General features: G+C 39.6%; 1 protein-coding gene across 1 annotated transcript in view; it reads left to right on the forward strand.

The window, feature by feature from the left end:
- Positions 1-22,977, forward strand: part of STK32B (serine/threonine kinase 32B) — a 257,967-nt gene that overhangs the window by 22,084 nt on the left and 212,906 nt on the right. The window contains exon 2 of the mRNA XM_037898079.2: positions 17,426-17,481. Coding sequence (XP_037754007.1) covers positions 17,426-17,481 — 56 coding nt within the window. The remainder of the gene's footprint in view (positions 1-17,425; positions 17,482-22,977) is intronic.

Here is a 22,977-nt window from a genome sequence, read left to right on the forward strand (position 1 = left end):
TTTTCAGCTATATTTGAAGTTTCCTTTTTTGTTAATGTTGAAGGATTTAAAACCCATTAAGATGAGACTCATAAATGAGTTGATAGGTTTTATTAGGTCTTTATATTTCCCACAACTTTGCTTTTGAATAACGGCAGTCCTGTCTTAGACTACATTAATTTAAATTGCACTGACACATGTAACATTCCAAGTAACATTCAGGAAGGTTGGAGTGTAGCCCTTCTTAGATTTCCATCTAAGTCAAAAGGCCTGTTAGCAGGTCATTTAAAAGCAAAGTTTATTTCTGACACATATTATGAGAAATTTGAAGGATCAGAGTCAGTGTACTTTAGTGGTATGGTGAAGAGTTTGATTCTACATCAATGAAAAGGGATAAAATCTGGGCTTTATGGACTCTATTCAGTATTAACATTATAAATTTGATAGATGTAGATCTATACGAATTATCTAAGTACTTCATCCTAGGGTGACCAGATGTCCCAATTTTATAGGGACAGGCCCAATTTTTGGGTCTTTTTCTTATATAGGCTCCTGTTACCCTCCACTCCCTGTCCCAATTTTTCACATTTGCTGTTTGGTCACCCTACTTCATCCTCTTCATTTTTTCCCTCTTAACAAGATTTTTTTTGTCCTTTTTATTAAATTGGGATAGTTGATGTAGGATTAAAAACAGATTAGATATTCTGCCACCTTTAGGTTGAGTAATAACTTATTCCCCAAGCAGAAGCAGCCAAAACAGGAACCTTCAGACATTCAGAAAACTTTCTCCAGTTTTGATTGTACTTTCTCTGCCCCATGCTGGTTGTTTGTTTGCACCAAACCCCTCTCCCCCTCTCCCTCACAGTTTCTTCACCTCAGCTTCATTACACACTGGCCCCTCTTCTCTTCTCTCCTCTCCTGCTGTTCCTCTCAACCTCCTTCTCTTCATGTCCTCTCTTCCTTCCCTTTTTCTTTCCGTTTAGCTGATCCTCTCCTAACTAAACCCACAAAAACAAACAAACAAACCACCAAAACAAAACATGGAAGTAACGCGTTTGTTGCATCACATTTGTTTTTCTGGTGTGTTCCACCCCTTCACCCACCCTGTGTCTGTCTTTGTCTATTTAAATTATAAGCTCTTTAGGGCAGGAATGTCTACTACTGTGTTTTAGGCAGTGCTTAGCACAATGGAGCCCCATTCTTGGTTGGTCCATAGGTACTACCATAATAAACTTGATTAATAAGTAGCCCCTCCACCACATTGGGGCAGGGACTTCATTGCTTGCACCTTGTGTAGTGACTTATGCCAGTACAAAGTCCATGCCAATTACTTGCATTCTGATTTAGTTGTGTTTTACATCTACTTTGTGCTGGTGTAAATGACAACACAGGTGCTGGGCAATAGAGATTCTGGCTCATTATAAGGGCTAGCTGAAAACTGGGGATTCTTTTCCATGAAACATTTTAAACCAAATGACAAATGTTCATTTTGTTCAACATTTTTCCTGAAATGTTCTGATTTTTAAACTAAATGGTTGGAAACAAAATGTATTTTAGAATAAATTTGAAATTCAATAAATTCATTTCAGTACAAATAATAATGAAAACTTTCTGTTGTGGTGTGTGTTTGTTTGTCTATTCCTTTTTCCTCTCCTCCCCCTTCTCTCCCTCTTTTCCACTGGAAAAGGAGAAAGGTGAAAAAGAGAGAGACCAGAGGGATCGCAAAACCCAAGTAATTTTTTATTTGATTCAAAATGAAAAATTCTCATTTCAATTCAGTAGAATCAATTTGAAATGACATTTTTGTTTCAAACCATTTAATAAAAATATCAGATTTTTTTTGAGAATTTTCATATCCTCCAAAAAGCAATTTTTCATCAAATAATTTTTTTCTGAATAAACTTAGCCAACCCTACTCCTTATGTGTACTCAACCAGGCTATGACAATTAAAGATTTGCTTTCCAAATACTTACTATTTTCCTGACATCTAATGAATATTCCTGTATGCCTTGTAATACAGTAATCTTACTAAATACGACAGAAGCACCCATAACTTCCAGACTCAGATTTTTACAAATTCTGTTTTGGACCAACCAATGACTAGTTTTCAAGGCTGATGGATCCTGGAAAGTTTTTGTTTATTTACTAGTAAACCTAGTGAACTTAAGGATGGTGGCAGAGAAATATGGCTCTTCTGACTGATGCAATTATGATATGTAAGTAAATGGACGTCTCTACTCTAAGAGGACAAATAACTAATCTAATAACCATTATAAATACATATGGAGCAGTGCACAAGCTAATCACCATGACCTTCCACTGATACAATACTCTTTTCTTCAGGACAACTTTAGGAATACCCTTTAGTTTCAGTGCCTGGGCTTTCTGAAGAAGCTTTTGCTAAGGTTACCATGAAGTGCACCTTCGAGATTCCAGTAGGCTCTTTGGCAAAAGGACACAACTGGACTCTTGGAGCTAAACCCTGGTCCCACAGAAGGCAGTAGGAGTTCTGCAATTTACTTCAGTGATTTTGCAACAAGTCTCTCTCCTCTCCGAGAACCTAGGATGTATGGAATGGCCTCCCTCAGTGCTTCAGTATGAAATAGGGGGATTGCTGGTTTTGTTGACTTATCTTGGTTTTCATTAGAAATGGCCCCTGAGATTGTGGCATAGTCAGGCCCTTACAGTTTGTACCTAAATCCCTGCCACAGTCTAGCTGTAATAATTGCAATTTGTAAGTACCTTGCTGAAAGAGGAAAATTAAGGGTCTCAATTAGCTGTTTGATGTATTTTTACTGCCTATTTGCATTTAACAGTATGATTTTTGTAGGTGAAAATAATTGTAGGTACAACCTACATCATTTAAATGTCAAACACAATCATAGCTGAATATCTAAATGATTACATTTTGCCGGTACATAACTGGAGATGCAAAATTGCACTGGCAGTTTTTTGTGGTTGCAAATTGTGGACTCAAAAGGGAAGTTAGGGAATGTGATCCTTTGAAGCTTCTTCTTGAGCAACCTTGTTTTTTTCCCCCCCAGATGCTGCCTTCTGCTTAATGATTTCAAATTCACATTGTTGTACTCATGGCACAGGTGATAGTATTGTTGTTAGATAACCAAGATTTGCTTTACTTTAGTGGACTACACTTTATCATTCTAGTCTATTGTTAATAGGATTCTTAGTATAAAATGGCAGGTCACTCTAGTGCCTCTCCAAAATGCGTAACCCACCAAAATTAATACAGTTAAGGGGGGAAACTTTTTTCAGGGCACAAGCTCTAGACAGTAATTTATAATGGTGCTCTGTCTAATCCAAGTAGTTTACTTCTGAAAAGAAAGTCTAGTGCACTAGGTGATTGATTAAAATGTGAATACCTATAAACAGGTATTCAGAACTCTTTCATCAAGAATTTTAACATTTCACCCTATATTAAAATAAACACACTTACTCAGGTAAACCATGTACTTTAAAGTACATGAAGAAAAAGAGTCTAGTGCAGAAATCCTGTTCCTTGGTCCAGTGGTGGCAGCTGGTAAAAGTAAATGTATGGTTTAATCGAGAAAAGATTGAGTCAATGGGAGGCTTTTTATTAAAATGTCCAGTAAGCCTAAAGCTATGAAATTTAAAAAAAAAATCAAGAGGACTACATGTTTTGGATTATCTTGATATAATTGAAATCTGTGGTTAGAATAACTGTTATGGGCATAATGCTAAGTCCTCTTTCTGTATGTCCTTGGCAAACAGAAACCAAAGCTACTAGAATAAAAACAATCATTCAATTTTATGCCAGAAAATGTAACATTTTTCTGTTTTCTAAGTGGTTGAAATTGATCATATTTACTTTATAGGGCACAAGTAAACACAAAGTATTTTGGTTTCAGGAAATTACTTTTATTGTATGACACAGTGTGGGAACAATTTTCATATGTGGTCACCTAAATATGAACACCAGATCCCACATTTTGGCGTTTAAATAGTACTTAGGTGCAGCATTCTTTGGCGCGGGGGAGAAAACATCTTTTTTCCATTTAAGTAAAGTAACCTAAATTAATATTTGGATGTTCTCTGAAGATATCTGGGAAACTGGGGCAAGGAAATTAAGGCCTAAATCTCAAGTTGGCCACCCAAAATTGACACTCAAACTTTGGCCTAAGTGATACACAAGTTCAGTAACAGAGCCAGTTACAGTGAAACCTGGTTCCACTGGCAAATCTCCCATTGACCTCAACAGGCAGAGGGTTTCATCCCAAGTGTTACTGGCTCCCATTCCTGTCCTCAGACCATGCAACATGGAAATGTATGACAAATTTGGTGGTGATATTTGATGTACTTACTGGTAAGAGGATTAAAGGAAAGAGTTTCTGTGAAAAGCCAAGAAGTTTCGTCAAAATCTAATTTATTTTATTTAACCAAGAAAATGATTTCAACGACAATTTTTTATTGGAAAAATTCTCAATGAAACATTTCATGTTGAATTGGCACTTTGACTGGAGCTGGTTGGGAATTTTCCATTGGAATGATTTTTCAGCTGAAAACGCAGTTTCTACAAACTCAAAAATTTCCCAAAAACAAAGTGTTTCATTTTGAGTCAGTTTAACATTAAAGTGTGTTTCCGCATTGTTCTGCATTGTCTTATGGGAGCTGTCATTTGGGTGACTGATGTCCCCATTCTCTCCTATGAGCTGGGCTCCCTGGCTGGACTATATCACCCATGATAAGCAGAATGTTCCCTGTGACTAAGTAGTGTCATGCGTCATAGGAGTCATGTGGCTGTGGTTATATCATGGGAGATGGAGCGTGGTCCATAAGGGAGAATGAGAGCATTAGTCACCCAAACTACATCTCTCTTGAGGCAATACACCATTATAAGGTGAATTTATAAATACAGATTAATGTTGAACTGACTTGAAATGAAACAATTCTGATCAGTTCGACAAATTGAAATGAAACTTTTCCATCCAGGCATATTAGAACATTTTGTTTTGACTGAAAATGCTGAAACAAACAGTTCATCATTCCCAAACAGAAATTTCTCTGAATTTTTTGTTCTACAAATAAAATTGATATTTCAACTTGTCATCCTGAATTAGGATGACAAAAATGTTGAAATATCAGAATTTCTTGTGGGATGGAAATTCCAATTTTTGCTCAACTAATTTTGATATTTCAAAATGTCAAAAAAAATCCAAAATGTCAGAAAAACCCTACTTTTCATTTCAATCCAAAAGTAGAATTTTCTGAGATTTCCAAATTGATAGATTTCTCAACACTTCATTCTGCAAACATTTTTGATATTTCAATATTTCATCCCATTTTGGGACAAAAACAAATGTTAAAATGCCAATTTCCTTTAGGATAGAAATTACATTTTCTGAACACCACTAGTTCGCAAATATGGTCAAACTGAAATTTTGTTTCAAATTCAAACAAATATTAACAGAACCATTTTTTTCCACTTTTCACTTGGCTCTGGTTATCAGCTTTGTATCAAAAGACTGCACATACAAAAGTCTTCAGAACTTCCTCAATCCAAACAGACTGTAGATAATTAAGAAAAAAATTAAGAGAATGATTAAAACAGTAATTAGAACAGCAGGTACATTTGACTTAAAACGGTCATTAAGCTTGAAGAATTGAAATGTCTTCAAACAGTTTAAATGCAAAGCTCTGAAATGCAATGATAGAAAAATGTAGCATTAAGTGAAATAAAAGATCACCCTTGAAACTGCTGTTATCTTTCTCTCCAAATACCTATTGTTTTCCTAATTACCATGTTCTTCCTATCTTCCTAATCAAATGAATATATATTGGTGGCATATTCTATCTCAAACTTCATTTAGGTACCCAGTCTTATTCTCTGCTTGCCTCAAAAGATACAGCTGCTTTTACCATTCTGTCAACAAAAGCTTGTGTTTTATACTCAGTTTAAACATTCTTTCTCTTTGCTAATGTATTTTCTATAAATAGAGCAATATGGACTATGATTCCATCTAATATAACATTTTACGCCCCTTAATCTAATTTTTAAGTATTTGTCATGTTTCTCCTGTATATATTTGTTCACCTTCAAGACTCCATTATGGCCGCTGAATACATAACTGCATATAGCTGGCTATTCATCTTCTGTGCTTGTGCATGCAAGTGCAGTAGCAGTTGAACAAGCTGTGATGTCTGCTCAAATTTATGCCAGAACAACCTTGTGGCTTATAATCGTCATATCTCTGTCTGTTCAAAAAGCCTTAGAATTTACAACATAACCAAATGGCAAAAGCATGCTGGAGAACCCTTGAAAACTCAATAACAATACTGCCAAGTGAGTAAAAGGTACATGTCGAATCCACAAGGAAAAAATAATATTTAGCTATTCTAGTTCTTTGAGTTACATACGAAATGGACGCAGAATGTAAAAAAAAATTAGCAGATGTCTAAGGCACAAAATAGACTTGAATCAAAATCTAGCTCCTTGGCTGAACGTTTCATTGTGAAGCATTGTCTCCAGGCAAACCTTTTAAAATATATTGTAATGTGGTAACCCTATCTTTTCTGGAAGAAAACTACGGCTAGCTTATGGCATAGGAAACTGGTGCTAGAAAGAGCTGCAAGACACTGTTCCCTTTGTATTCCTTGTCATTTTAAAAAACGAACGCAACTTTGTAACATTTCTAGTTTGGAAGAAAGAGAGGTGGTGTATCTGTATCACAGTAGTGAAATACAGAGGCACACTGAACTTCACGTAGACAGAGGGGAATCCACTGCAGGATCAGGCCCCAGGTTCTAGTGTTCTCTACTGTGTGCAAACAGATCTGCTCAACTGTGTGTCAAAAAATCTGTGCTTCTAACAGCTAATAGCGTCATTTAGGTCAAGTGGTGGCGGTGGGGAAACAAATGGTGTTCTTAAAGCAGGAGGTCTCCATTCAATCGCTGCAGCCCTGTCGAGTTCAAAGCGTGGTGTGCAGCAGAGTGTTCTGGTGTGTAGTCCTAGGCGGTAACTGATTTGTTAGAGTTCTGTATCATGTGAAATGGATGGTGCATGCAAAGTAGAAACAGTTTCATCCAAATTCCTTGGCTTTCTAGAACTTTATATGGGGAATTAATAGAGAAACTAATGTTCCTCTGCTTCAAACACCATGTGGTTTTTGCTTATGCTTCATAAAGGACTCAGTCATGGTTTTCATTTTTTTCAGATTTATGAACTTGGATCATATTTCGGCCTCAGTTACACCTGTGCAACCGAAGGAAGTTAGTGGGATTACCTAGGAAAAATTAGGAAAAGTCTAGCTCAGAATAGCAACATCTAGATACCAACATCTACCAAGTTGCTTACACAATTTCAAATCAAATTCCTCTGCATTCTTTTCAGCAATGCCAAAGTTGTATATATCTGCATCTATACCACTTAAGATGAGGTATATGTTTTATTTTATGGAGTGTAAAATTCTTCAAATAACACTTATTAATGTATTTGGGCTAATGATATATTTGCACAATAGATATATCTCAGCCACACTGAGCACACAATAGGTAAGTCAGAGCTCTACAAAATCCACCCTGTTTTCATATCATCACCTCAGCCACATGTAATTTACAATTGAACAAATGATGCTGAAAATGAGAATATTTTAAATTAAATTCCTAAGTAAACCTACAAATCAGTGAGTGGAAATTTTGTGTTCCTATCCGATGTGGCATGAATCAAATATGTAATGATCTGTATCAAAATAATGGTTTGCTTATTTTTATTCGGCTCGAATCACTGCACCATTCATGAATAATGCAAGTGGGGTGAATGCATGTAAAGGACTCTATTATTTTAACACAACATTATGCATATAATTCTGTATAGTCTATGCAAAAGGATAAGTAATAGACATTTCCATGAAAATTATCCAGTTTATCTGCAGCATGGCAGTAAAAAGTCAATAGACTGTGATGTGAATGTTATTTTCCTAATGGTCTTCTTTTTTTGAGGGGTGGGAGACCAGGAAATGTGTATATCTTACTTTCCAATATATATCTTTTTACTGCATTAGGAACTTTCTGCTGTGTTATATCCTTTCAGCTATACCAATGTCATTTGAGAGGTGGTATGGCTGGACTGGGCATCAGGTTCTGTTCTCAACTCTATGGCTAATTTATATTAACTCCGAGAATTATTTTATCTGTTTCTTAGTACTGAAGTGGACCCTATTACCATATTATCTGAGCACCTTACAACCAGAGCTGTGCCAATAACTACTGGGTTTTTTTTTATTTTTGTTGGCAATTCCAAAATATAAAATTGCATTTCGGGTCAGCCCCAAACCAAAATGTTTTGGAACTGTCTGCAAATTGAAAAGTCAATAAAAATAGTTTTGGGTTGAATGAAGAATTCTGTTTGATGCAAAACAGAATGTTTTATTTTGATATTAGACACCTTTAACACTATTTTAAATTTATTTAGGAAGTATTAACAGGTTTACAAATTCATTTTTTAATCAAAGGAAAGGAAATTTGGAAGTGAAGGGAGAACTCTCCCTACCCCCTTCTATCCAGTAGCCCAGTAGTTAGGGCATTTATCTGATATGATATCTTATTTGACCCGTGTTCAAATTCTCACTTTGGCATAGGGACTCGAACCCAGGTCCCCCATGGGAGTGCTCAGACCACTGTTTTATTGGTTATTCTGCAGTGGGTCTCTCACCCTATAGACTGGTTGTGAAGGTACTGGCCTGAGAAATGGGAGACCTGGGACTGGGAACGGTTTCAACATTTCTGAATTTTTTTCCCTTTTTTTAACTGAAACAATTTGCTGAAATTGACAGGAATCTACAAAATGTTTTGACTGATCTAAATATGTACCTCAGTTCCAGGTGGCATTCCAGGGGGCTTGATTTCAAGTTTTCTGAATCTGTTTGGGGAGAAGAGGGATGGGCAGGGCGAATCCAAACTAATTTCTAGTCTCTGTAAAATGCCCAAGTAAAATATATATTCTAAGGGCCAGATTCAGAGCTGATGAGCAAGTTAGATCTCCTATAGGCTTGCTTAAAGTCTCTTGGAACTACTTCTCTAAAATGGCATTCATTTACATATGTGTAAGGGAATCTGCTTTGGGGAAATCCACATGCCAAGTCAGAAAAAGATTTAAGTTAAAGAGTGTGTGTGAAGGCCTACTATAATTTACACATTCTTACAAGATTCTTTTAGCTGCTTTTCTTGCTACAGTCGTCTCATCTGGACAGTCAGCATAAGAGTCACTTCCTGCTTTACACTCATAACCTCTGCTCTAGCGCTATCTGCTCCCACTCTCAAATATAGTCTTCGAGTTGAAGGCCAGAAGAGACCACCAGATCATCCACTCTGACCTCCTGTATATCACAGGCCACCAACCAGACTCAGCACCTGCATGCTAAACTCAACAACCAAAATTAGACCAAAGTATTATAGCCCCCAGGAGATTAGACTATTATGTGCCACAGGCAGAGGAATAGGAAAGACTGAGGTACCACCAGTGCCCCAGGCCTCCACAGTGGCAGGGAAATGATTAAGTGAAATATATCCCGATAATCCTGGCAAGTGAACCACACACTCATGCTGCAGAGGAAGGTGAGAAACCACTGTCAGTGCCAATCTGAGCTGGGGGGAAATTCCTTCCCAACATCACATATAGCGATCAGTTAGACCCTGAACATGTGACCAAAAACCAGCCAGCCAAGCAGCTGAGAGAGAGAGAATGCTCGGTGCTACATCAGAGCTCTAATGTCCCATCTCCAGCCATGACCATCCTTGATACTTCAGAGGAAGAAGATAAAATAAAATAATACATTGGGGGAAAGAATCCCTTCCTGCCATTTAATCCTTAATGGTTGTGCTGGATCTAATGTAGGGCCTGATGCTGGAATCCTTAGTCAAAGCTCCCACTCATGCTTGTTGGAAATTTGAATGAGTAACAAATGCTAGATCAGGCTCTCAGACTGCAGTCTCCATGAGATACTTTATTTTCCTACATGTTTGTAAAGCACCATTAACCCCTATTATCCTACATATGATAACCCACTTGCAAACGGTGCTTGCTTAAAAAACTAGTAAAGATAAAATGCATCAACCTCCCCAAAAGTTGGAAAGGAAATTTTTTCCTCCCAAGTAAAGGATACCAAGAAAGCTATTTTAAAAAAACCAATAGTCATATTACTGCTGGTAAAGAATGAGTTCCCCTGCCAAACATACTGTTGTTTCACCTGGATTCTGTGCTAGTGTAACACCGACAGATCCTGGTGGTTGGCAGGCAGGCAGGCTTGAACCCGGGACCTCTGAAGCTTAGTGCATGAGCCTCTACCACATAAGCTAAATGCCAACTTCCTGTTAGCTAAGGCTGTAGAGCTGACTCATTTTAGCTCTTTCTCTAAGTGGTCTCGGTGCCACTAGATGGGACAGAACACCACACCAAGGAGGTGAGTGAGTTACATTAGCAAAACATCATTAGATACAACAATAGAGGGCAACAAAAATGATTAGGGGACTGGAACACATGAGTTATGAGGAGAGGCTGAGGGAACTGGGGATGTTTAGTCTACGGAAGAGAAGAATGAGGGGGGATTTGATAGCTGCTTTCAACTACCTGAAAGAGTGTTCCAAAGAGGATGGCTCTAGACTGTTCTCAGTGGTAACAGATGACAGAACAAGGAGTAATGGTCTCAAGTTGCAGTGGGGGAGATTTAGGTTGGATATTAGGAAAAACTTTTTCACTAGGAGGGTGGTGAAACACTGGAATGCGTTACCTAGGAAGGTGGTGGAATCTCCTTCCTTAGAAGTTTTTAAGGTCAGGCTTGACAAAGCCCTGGCTGGGATGATTTAATTGGGGATCGGTCCTGCTTTGAGCAGGGGGTTGGACTAGATGACCTCCTGAGGTCCCTTCCAACCCTGATATTCTATGCTTCTATGACTGCCAGTCTATGCAAGAGTGTTAGATGTGTAATACTTTATGGGATGAGAACTCTGTAGTTGTGATACCCTCATTGCACAGTCACTGTCTGATCTTGATGATATTTTAAGCACAGGAGCTATTGGAGCTCATGGTCAACCATGGCTCATCTCAGCATCTGCTGTGGCATTGCAGTCTTGAATGTTCACAACAGGGAAAAACACACTAAAATAACATAAAAATTGTGTGATTAAATAAGAAAAGGCAAGTACAAGGAAAAAAGCAAGTCAGAAGGAAGGATTAAAATCAATACCTGAGGACAATGGACTAGTATAACACTAAGGTAGCACTCAGTTTAGGTTGCAATACTCTGTTAGTTACAGCTGTATTGCCAAGCTGACTGCTCTACTTAATGTATGCAGTGTTGTTGTAGCCAGGATATTAGAGAGACAAGGTGTGTGGGTTAATAACATTTATTGGACCACCTTTAGAGTATACATAGAGCTTTTCTTTATGTGTTAACTATTTATGCTAAACAATCTGTTCCATCTTGTATTTAGCTGTGACACTCTGAGTAAGTTTCCCAGACCTGAAGAAGAGCTCTGTGTAAGCTGCAAAGCTTGTCTCTCTCACCAATAGACGTTGGTCCAATAGAAGATATGACCCCACCCACCTTTTCTCTGCTATAATTAATGTTTTTCTGTTCATCTTGACCCTCTGATAGGTCTACTGTTTAAAAGAGCATAGTCCTAAAATTGAATATTGCTATTTTGACTGTATGTCTCATCTGAAAAAAAATGTCCCTTCTACCTTTCTCTAGCGTCATGCTGAGAGCACTGGGTAAGAGGACTTAGAGGAAAGAGTGCCACCTACTGTATCAGCAGCACTGCTTCTTGCAGAAGAGGTGCTGGAGGGGGGTGTCCTATCTAAGCGTTGACCTAGACTCCACAACTCTGGTTGTAATCTAAGGTGTGAGGGAGCTTTGCCACTGCCTCCAATAGGACCAGGATTCAACCTGTGGTGTTGTTATCTATGAAGATCACAGTTCAGGTTGGCAAGGCTATAGGAAGCCAGAATTCCTTTTCACCTGCCTGACAACTACCAATTGGTTGTGTCCCTTTTCATTGTCTGGCAGATTCACCTTGCTCGTCTTAACTTCAGTACCTAGAAGTAGATATTCACTTTAAAATTTAAAGTAAGGGGCTTGTTTTATAGCAACCCACAAAAAGACGACATTGTTTTTTCTTCAAGTTAGGTTGAAAAGTGTAACCTTCCACTTAAGCTTCATGCTGAGAGTGAAAGTTGTGAACATTAAATCAACTATTGTGGCTGTATTTTTAATCACTCTTAGGTGGTTTATTAGTAATCTGAGTTAAACCAAAAGGGACAAATGCTTCATTTAATCATTTACTTCTTGAAGAAGTCCAATTTGCATTTAAATCCCCTATAATAAATAAATTTTATCCTTGTCATTAGGAGTAATGCTAACCATTAAAGAACAACATTTAGAGAAATAGGATTTAAGTGGACACTAATAAATTTCCTTCCCTAGCTAAAAATGAATGTTTAATCTAGGTTCTTATGAAAATAAAATCCCTTATTAAAATGATAACTTTCAAAATCAACCCAGTGCTGTATAATAATATAATATATCTCTGTTGTAACTTGCGTGGAATTAATTTCAAATTGCTGGAATCTACATCAAATGCTATCCAGCTGTAATTGGGGACCAGCCTCAGTGGCCCAGACTCTGATCCAAGCTATGCCTGTTTGTATGTCTGCAGTAAGCCATTTGAAGCCAATGAACCTGATTCTCCTCTGACTTATTTTCTCCTGAATTATATTGAGAGGAAATCCAGTCTAACAGGTGTTACGCTGGTCTAGTCAAAATCAGTCAATGGCCTAGCTGAAGAGCCCAGTCGTATCCTTTCTTAGGCCAAACTCCCATTCACATAAATAGGACTTTTACCTGCCTAAGGAGTGCAGGCAGGAGGCCATGCTCAATCAAATGACATTTTCTTTAAACAGAGGTGTCTGGTTTAAAACCAGATCAATAAAATGTATAAGAAATATCAAAGGGGTGTAGTACATGAGTTACAGAGATAAGCTTGTTTGCAAAGGAGAAAAGCTGCCAAAGAGTGGAGTAAAAATCACTCTCTACCATTTTAACAAGAGCTAAGGGGAGCACATCTCTCTGAGCCTTTCACATGCTACAAGGATGTACATCTCTGATCAGCTTCAAGATCCTGGTCACTGATCCTGCAAGTCACTTCATTCACCGACTTCAGTGGGTGCACCTGTGCAGAGTGACTAGCCGGGACAGGGCATAAAATGTCAGACGCCTCTGTGGATTGGGGTCTCGCTAGCTCTGGATCACTGAAAGAACAGATCCCGGGACACCACCTTTGATAAATAATAACCATGGATTGCCTAGTGCTAAGGGAGAGGAGCACAGCCTTTTCAGCATAGGCCCTCATTTGGAGGAAAATATTAGACTCATCTCTTTGATAAGCCTTCCGCCAACAGCACTGTAGCCCACTCTTCAGTGTGTGTTATGCATACCCACTGTGCCTGCTCCACAGATGATATGACTGTGCTACTGCACCCCATTAACCTACTGCTTTGTTTAGGTCACACTCTAGTACCCTGCTTCTAGCTTCCTAGGTTCAAGTCCTGGTGATTATCATGCAGATATTTGTTATGGCAGCGCTAACAAATGGACCAACAATGCTTTCTTGAAGATGCTGAAAGCTAGCAAAAATAATCTAATATTTAAATATATTATAATAGCATTAATTGAGTCAACATAAACACTACAAGCATTGTTACAGGGAGACACTGAGTCGTCAGCCTTTCTCTTTGACTTGCTATACATAGGGACTTAGGACTGCAAGGGAGCTCCTGGGTCATCAAGACCAGTCTCCTGCTACCACAGGCAGCCCCCTTGTATAATTGCAACCATCTCATATAACTGGTATCGACCTTAAGAGGCACTACTCTCCTATTTGACCTGGGTTGGTAGATATTTTTAACAGGGATGTATATCGTCTCACTTCGAAGTTTTGTTTGTTTGTGAGTAGTTTTTTTTGCCTGAAGTGGTACATTTTCAGAGCAACTTTGCAAAGGTGCTATACATAATTTTGCGGATGCCCAGTTAACACAGTGGAGGGCACACTGGAAATGGACAGCCAAAGCTAGAACAACACACAAGTTGCCAGTTCTTGTTTGTTTGTTTAATAAGTTTCAATAAATGTTGCCAATTTCAGTTCACGTGGTTCTGTAGCCTTTGGATTTCACTTTAAAGTGTGATTCTGTTCTGACAAGTGATTGTAAAAACTGAATCACACATTCCCATGGTTGTGTCTCAATATCAAATTTGCTCAGACTACCAGTATAATGAGGGATTTTTCCCTTAACTACCAGCCCTACCATCTAACCTAGGCTTTGAAGGTCACACTGCATTCTATCTAGCTCATGCAACACTACCGCTAAGAAAGGTTCTGAAAGCCAAAATCTGCTCTCTCACAAGCCCTGGCTGGGATGATTTAGTTGGGGATTGGTCCTGCTTTGAGCAGGGGGCTAGACTAGATGACTTCCTGAGGTCCCTTCCAACCCTGATATTCTATGATTCTATTCTATGATTCTATGATTATGCAAAGCCAGTGTAGTCTCTAATTTATATTGGTGTGACTCTGGAGTAAATCTATTCTATGCTAATCTTCTGAAGTAGGCTTTTTATTACATCTAAGAAAAATGTGTGTTTCTTTTTAAATTACATTTTGCGCTGGGTTAGCAAACCGTATAGGGAAGGCCTGATGCAGACCCTTTCACACCATCCAAACTCCCTTTCACTTCAGTGGATTTTCTGCCTGAATAAAGAGATGACAGGAATAGGCCCTGAGAGTGGTTAGTGCTACCATTGCTGTTGCATATCTGTAACAGGATGGCAGTGTTTGCCTATTAGCAGATGATGATACTGCTGGAAACTGTTAATTTAACTGATTTGCTGACTCACTGGTGCAGCTGGCTCATTATGGGTACAAGAGAGCTTGGGTGTTAGCCTGAGCTGGGACCTGAGGGAAGGAATGAAGAAACTGTAAGAGCAGATAGAAAAGGAGTACTTGTGGCACCTTAGAGACTAACCAATTTATTTGAGCATAAGCTTTCGTGAGCTACAACTCACTTCATCGGATGCATACTGTGGAAAGTGTAGAAGATCTTTTTATATACACACAAAGCATGAAAAAATACCTCCTCCCACCCCACTCTCCTGCTGGTAATAGCTTATCTAAAGTGATCACTCTCCTTACAATGTGTATGATAATCAAGGTGGGCCATTTCCAGCACAAATCCAGGTTTAACAAGAACGTCTTGGGGGCGGGGGGGTAGGCTCGTTCACCTGCACATCCACCAATGTGATATATGCCATCATGTGCCAGCAATGCCCCTCTGCCATGTACCTTGGTCAAACTGGACAGTCTCTACGTAAAAGAATAAATGGACACAAATCAGATGTCAAGAATTATAACATTCATAAACCAGTCGGAGAACACTTCAATCTCTCTGGTCACGCGATTACAGACATGAAAGTTGCTATATTACAACAAAAAAACTTCAAATCCAGACTCCAGCGAGAAACTGTTGAATTGGAATTCATTTGCAAATTTGATACAATTAACTTAGGCTTGAATAGAGACTGGGAGTGGCTAAGTCATTATGCAAGGTAACCTATTTCCCCTTGTTTTTTCCTACCCCCCCCCCCCCCCCCAGACGTTCTTGTTAAACCCTGGATTTGTGCTGGAAATGGCCCACCTTGATTATCATACACATTGTAAGGAGAGTGGTCACTTTAGATAAGCTATTACCAGCAGGAGAGTGGGTTTGTGTGTGTGTGGCGGGGGGAGAAAACCTGGATTTGTGCTGGAAATGGCCCAACTTGATTATCATACACATTGTAAAGAGAGTGATCACTTTAGATAAGCTATTACCAGCAGGAGAGTGGGGTGGGAGGAGGTATTTTTTCATGCTTTGTGTGTATATAAAAAGATCTTCTACACTTTTCACAGTATGCATCCGATGAAGTGAGCTGTAGCTCACGAAAGCTTATGCTCAAATAAATTGGTTAGTCTCTAAGGTGTCACAAGTACTCCTTTTCTTTTTGCGAATACAGACTAACACGGCTGCTACTCGGAAACCTGTAAAAGCAGATACACTTTAGTGTGGAATTTTTAGTTTACTAGTTATTAGTATTTTGAGAATGACCTTTTCAATAATAAATCAGAGCTGAAGAGAAGTAACTTGCTTTCACTGAGGGTTTGTCTACACTGCAGTTAGGCACCTGTAGCTAGCCCTTGTCAGCTGGCTCGGGCTGTGGGGCTGTTTAATTGTGGTGTAGACATTTGGGCTTGGACTGCAGCCCAGACTCTAGGACCCTGCAAGGTGGGAGCGTCTTCTGTATCCTGAGCCTGAATGTCTACAGTACAATGAGCAGCTTTGCAGCCTGAGCCAGCTGGCATGGACTAGCCACAGGCGTCTAATTGTAGTGTAAACATACCCTGAGTGTCTAGGGTTGTTGCAGTGAGGGAAGGATTCCATACATACTCACTGTAACATGTTTGGGTTTTTTTAAACTAGACTTTGCACTTTCTGTAGCTTCTTCTGTCTGAAGATCTCTGATGGGCTGTATGAACAATAAAATATCCCTTTGAGGTTGGCATTAATTCTGGAGCCCTGCGAAATGCATTTTGCTGGGTGGATGAAATAGTAAAAATTCTAAACAATCTCTGCTGCACCGGGGAACTGTAGACGGTTATTGGACTGGAGCCAGTGACATCAAAAGTGGATAAGACTGACTCAGGAGAGGAGTGGAATCAGGCAACCCAAAATTCACTCATGGGCCAGAATTCACACCCCTCTCTTTTGTGTGTGTGTGGGGTGGGGGTGGGGGAAGCAACAGCTGTGGTCATCCTTCTCACTGGGATATATTCTCCCTCCGATTGGTACAATATTGCCAATCCCAGATGTTCAAAAACCAGGAATTAGATTTCGCCCCTCCCCTTCCCCCCAAAAAGGTGAGATTTTCTTTAAACCCATGAGGTGTTCTTTTTAATTGGGTTAATTTTATTTTACTTACTGGTTTCTGAGTATTTAGGTTACGTTCCGTTCATACTTTCAGGTTTTTGTCTGCAACAACTATTTTTAAAGAGGGAAGGTCATCTCTGTGTAAGCTCAAAAGCTTCTCTCTCTCTCTCACCCCAACAGAAGCTGGTCCAGTAAAAGATATCACCTCACTCACCTTCTCTCTCTAGTATCCTGGGACCAACATGGCTACAACAACACTGCAAACAATGCTTTTTTTCCCCCAGTCAAATATATTTTCATTTCCAGGACCTGGGGCTTTAAGAAAAACAGTAAATATCATGAGATATGTGATAAAGTCACAAGAGTAGGCAACATTGCATCGTTTTTAATTTTTAAATAATTATTTCTGAGTCTGCATTTTACAAACTATTATTCCTCTCTTTTTCTATTTGCTTTTACAGTTAATTTTGACCACTTTCAAATACTGCGTGCTATTGGGAAAGGGAGTTTTGGAAAGGTAAGAATCAATGTTTAGTTGTTGTTTTTTGGTGATAAAATCTAGCAGCAGGTTTCTTCATACTAATATGATGTGCTCATTCACTCTGGTTAGACTAACAGAGTTGCATTTTTGTAGCATTCTGATCACAATCAAATTAAGCGCAACTTTGGTTGTACATTAAATTAAGTTACTCTGACATTTGCTTAAGTTAATTGTGTAAATATGATTATAATATCTTCCACAGGGCTTATCAGGACTAAGAAATCCACTTCAAAAAAACAAATAAATGAAAGAAGTAGTAGCAGACATCTCAGTTAGGTTGTACAGATAAGAATGATCTTGTTCTGATCCTGATTTATCTATTTTAATATTTAAATTACAAAGATACTTTTACATTGATTCAGATACATGTAAAGTTCTATAAGCTGAAATGTAATTATGGTAGAAAATGTTTCTTTAATTCAATGAGCATGTGCTAGAACAGGGAAAACTAATGACTTGTTTACAAATGAGTATATAATAAAGAAGCCGGTAATAACCAAGATTTTAAATTTTCATATGGGTAAATACAAGGCTATGCAGTCAGATGGAGTCATGTTAAGAAAATGTTAGAGCGAGAACATTACTTGAAATGGTAAATTTGAAGCTTGCATATAACTTGGACAGCAGATCAAATAATAATGAGTTAGACTTTCATTCAGGAGATATTTAATTTAAGCATATGCCCACTGTGTTCTTTGGCGCTACTCCCACACTTACGATTAAGTCCATATATGAAATTTTGCAGGATCGGTGGTCTTACATGGGTAATGGTGTATTTCATCCAGCAGAAGCCCAAATCACTTTGCAAGCTGACTTTCAAATTTTTGGCTGTAAATCTTTATTTAGACCAATGAATTTCATGAGAAGTTTTGCCTGAATAAGACTGCAGGAATGAGTGTCATATGCAAAACTGTATCCAAGTATCCTCTCCCATACCACTGAGGTTCAGCCACCTCTGGGGTGGAACACAGTAACTGTTTACTATCACACAGCACTACTAGAATGTCACATCAAACTGAAACTACAGAGGTCCTTCATGATTCCACTGTCTGGGGTACAGGTTAGATCCAGGATAAGTATTCACAGGTATATCCAAATGATCCTAACCTTTGGACCGGTCCTTGCATTCCTCTCTTTCCCTCAGAGTTGCCCCCTTACCCTGATATGACTGCCTTCCCCAAAAGGTCCTGGCTCTTCATGCCAGATGCAGCTGTTTTGTAAGGGAAGGAAAAACGGAACACTACAGCCCTCTGAGCTCTTCAGGAGCTAGCTGGTGGATCCATTCTTGTCAGGGCCATGTGGGGCCCATGGCAATGCTACCTAAAAGAGACTGGTTCATGAAGCACTGTTTTTGTAATTCCTGATACGACAGCCTTTTCTGGTGCTGAGTATTTGTTTGGGGTGCAGTTGGCTACAGTGTTCTCTGAATCTTTTTATCATTTGGATTTAGATTCACAGTCCCCTAGAGCATCCACTGAACAACAGGAAGAAATATACACATGCTGATAATCTTTTAGCATAATTTGTTTAATGTACAGCTGTCAGTGCAACAAAATAGTCTTCTGAATAATGTACTCATTTATCCCAAATCAACACAAAAGAGTTCCACTCCATATCCTGTCTCTTCCACAAACAGTAAAAGAAGAAAGCACATGTTAAGATGGCCTGTCCTACAGTATCCACAAGGAGGGCGGGTCAAAAGCACAGCTTCCAAAAAAGTTTTTTCAGCAAATCCCTTTCAGCCCCTACCATCCATTCAGGAATGACTTTGATCCCAACTTTACCTGTCAATCTCCTTCTGGAACCTCCTCATGACGGAAAGCAGCAACACAGTGTTGTTGCCTCATCATTTCCTTATTTTGGTAAATTGTGCCTGAACCTATTGTAATACCCTCTCCCCGCTTGATGTCCTGTATTTTATTTTGTGCTTGTAGAGCATGGCACTTTTCTTGACTTGCCTCAGGGTCAAGATAGGTGAGGTAATATCTTTTACTGGACCAACCTTTGCTGGTGGAAGGGACAAGCTTTTTGAGCCCTTTCTCAGGACTGGAGAAGGTAACCAGAGCATCTGAGCTAAATACAAGTTGAGACAGAGTGTTAAGCACAAGGGGTTCACGCATGCTAGCAGGCAGTAGGGTGTGTTACAATTTGTTCTAATGAGCCATAAACCCAGTGTCTCTGTTTAAGTCCACGGTTTTTAGGGTCCAGCGGAGTTACGAATTTAAGTTCCCAGACTCATCTTTTGAAGGTATTATGCAGGTTTCCTTGGAGGAAGAGGACTGAGAGGTCATATATGGAGTGATCGATATATGAAAAGTGTTTGCTCATGGGTGATATGGTGTTTTTTGTCTTTTCTTTGTGAGCTCAAGAGCATAGTGACTGTCTGGTTTCACCCACACAGTCGTTGCGGCATTTCATGTACTGGATGAGAGACCCCACATGTGATAGGCATGTGTATGATCCATGGATCTTGAAAGGTGTGTTATGTGGGGGGTGTTGATCATTGTAGCAGTGGAGATATGTTTACAGGTCTTGCATCTGCTGTTCTGGCAGAGTGTGGTGCCGCTTTCAGTTGGTGTGCCTTGGTTTGTGGGGAGCTCACTTCTGTTTGTGAGGGTGGGGGGTTGTTTGCAGGCCAGAAGAGTAGGTTCAGAAAAGGTTTCTTCCACTGTGAGGTGGTATGACAAATTGGGAAGTGTGGTGAGTGGTTCCCCCTTGCCTGTTGTAAGGGGTTCTCCCAGGGAATTTGGGTGGCCCTTTCCGTGATGTGGTCCATTTATCTGGTAGAGTGCCCTGTTTAGTGAAGGTGGTTTTAAATGTGTTTAGGTGTGTATGCAGACTTTTCTCTTCAGAGCAAATTCTGTGGTACCTGAGTGCCTGGCTGAGAAACTTATTTTTCTAGGGTGTTTCTAGGGTGGCTGCTTGATCTGTGGAGGTAAGTGTGGTGATTCAGGGGCTTCTTGCAGATAGTTGTCTATAGGGTTCCATTGTTGAAGCTGATGCTGGTCTGGGAGTGTTCTAGAAAGAATTTGATGGGTGGACAGTGGTTATTCAAGTTATGGTGGAAATCAGAAGGCGTTTAGGTCATCTCTCCAGAGGATGAAAATCTCATTGATGTAACTCGGGTATATCATTGGTTTCATGGTCCGTTTTTTCCAGAAATCCTTCCTCAAGGTGGCCCATGAAGAGGTTGGAATAATGAGGAACCATCCTAGTACCCATGGCTATTCCCATGGTTTGGACAAAGTGTTTGTTAAATGTGAAGTTGCTGTAGGTGAGTTTGGCAATGCATTTGGGGTGGATTTCAGAGTGCTGTACGTTATCTTGTAAGTATTTGAAGGAGACAGTGATGCCATCATGGTGAAGGATGTTGGTGTATATGAAGGTGGTATCCATTGTGGCAAGGGTGGTGTTCTCTGGGAGGTTGTTAAAGTTGCAGAGCTTCTCAGAGGAAGCTGGCTCTTTGTGTGGTAAGTGGTTTGAAGATGGTTTATATGAGTCCTATATTCCTTCAGTAAGAGTGCCAGGGCCAGGTATGCTGGGTCTGCCTGTATTCCCTTGTTTGTGTATCTTGTGGAGCGGGTTCATGGGGGATGAGGTTGTAGAGTTTCTCTTGGAGTTGTTTGGGGAAGGATTTGATGGTACCTTTAAATTCTTGTGTAAATTTTGGTTTGGGTCTCCTTTGAGTTCTTTATAGTAGGTTGCGAGAGTTGTCTGTTAGCCTCATTGATGTAGTCATCACAATTACAGACTACAAAGGCGCCTCTTTTGTCTGCTGGTTTGATTGCTATCTGATAGTTGGATTTCATGGGCTGTGTAGCTATCCTATGTCAGTAGTGGAGAGACTGTGATAGATGCAATATTGCTGAGAATATCACTGATTTATTTCCCCTAAAGCAATGGATGTTATGATCCAATGTCTGGCTTTGTCTGCTGGAGGGTGTCCAGTCAGATTATTCTTTTTTTTTCTTTTCTCTTCTTTTTCCTTATGACTGTTGATGGGGATGTGATAGTTGTGGGTAGTGGTATCTTTGTTGTGACAGAATTCCTTGAGGTGGTGTCAGCAGAAGAATTCTTCTAGTTCTCCACATGTTAATATGGTATCAGATTCTGTGGTGGAGCAGAAAACCAGTCTCTTGGAGAGTACAGATACTTCAGTTCCAGTTAGGGGCAGTCTTGATATGTTGATGATGTTGAGGTGTTGTGTATTGTGTGGGGGTCCTGGTGTCATGGTATCTCCCAGAGGTGGTTCCACATTTTATTTTTGTGTTGGATGGCTGTCATCGGCCCTTTTTTTTAGGGTTGTTTTGGGTTTCCTGAATGATCTCCAAGTAGGTTTCCTGTTTATTTTGGGAGGGTTTTTTTTTCTTCCAGTTTGTGGGAGCATGTGATAATTTCTTGTTTGAGGAGTTCCCTTCTGGAGTATGTAAGATGGTTCCTCAGTTTTTCTGAGGTCCTTCTGCGGAGCTTTCCCACACACTTAGAATTGTATGTAGTGGTCAGAGGGTTATAGATGGACAGCCCTCTGGGGATGATGGTGTGTTTCTTGCATCTGCTCAAGAAGTAGATGTTGCTGTTCAGTCTGGCTTTCTTCATCACGTTGTTAAATTTCCATTTTAAGGAGAGGTGTTTGTTGTTCCCCCTCTTCTGGCCACCCCAGCCTCTTTTGTCTTGTGACAGCTGTAAGACTTTTTATGACACTCCTAGCTTTATATTTTACTGCTACTGGGATGCAGTGTCTATGTAGATATATCTTAAAATTACAGGGTTGCTGCAGCAACCTTAGGCCTCTGCAGGGTTCAGCTGCAGGTGGCAGCTGATATGACAGCCAGGCAAAGACTTTGCACAGCTCAGCATGCTTTTGTGCGCAGTGCTCAAGGTGATTCTCTCCATCAGCTGTCCTTCTCTTCCTCTCTGGAGCTAACTCCCTCAGCAGCTACCCTGTCTCCCTAGAGACAGCCTCAAAAAACAAGAAAGCATTTTTCTTGACTTTTGTTGACACCTGAGTGGCAGTTTATCTTCAATATTTGACTGCAATAGTATTTGTTGTATGAGAATTCACAGGCCACTCAGCAGATAGGAGGATGAGCTCTTGAGACATAAAGACTTGAGAAGTGGTCACCGGACTTTCAAATGACCCTATACCAACATGTACCATTCTCTTAAAGGAGCAGTATCTCTCTTGAGATTGACAGGGCAGATGCAGTCTTGTAACTACAGTAGTAGTTCTTTTACTAGAGAAAGTGAAAAGATATACCACAATGGCTGTGAGCAGGATAAGAAGGGGCCATGGATGTAGAGCGGGAGGAAAAAAGGAGTAAAATTAGTTTTCCTGAAATAAAAAGGTTTATTTACCCTGCTCTGACAGCTAAGGCTCCAATTCAGCAAAGGATGTGCTTAAATATCAAGTGACCTAAGTTCTGAGCCTGATTTAGGTAGCAATTCACTAAGGTATGCAAGCATATATCTACC

Source organism: Chelonia mydas, chromosome 4 (assembly GCF_015237465.2).
Source record: "Chelonia mydas isolate rCheMyd1 chromosome 4, rCheMyd1.pri.v2, whole genome shotgun sequence".
Lineage (NCBI taxonomy): Eukaryota > Metazoa > Chordata > Testudines > Cheloniidae > Chelonia > Chelonia mydas.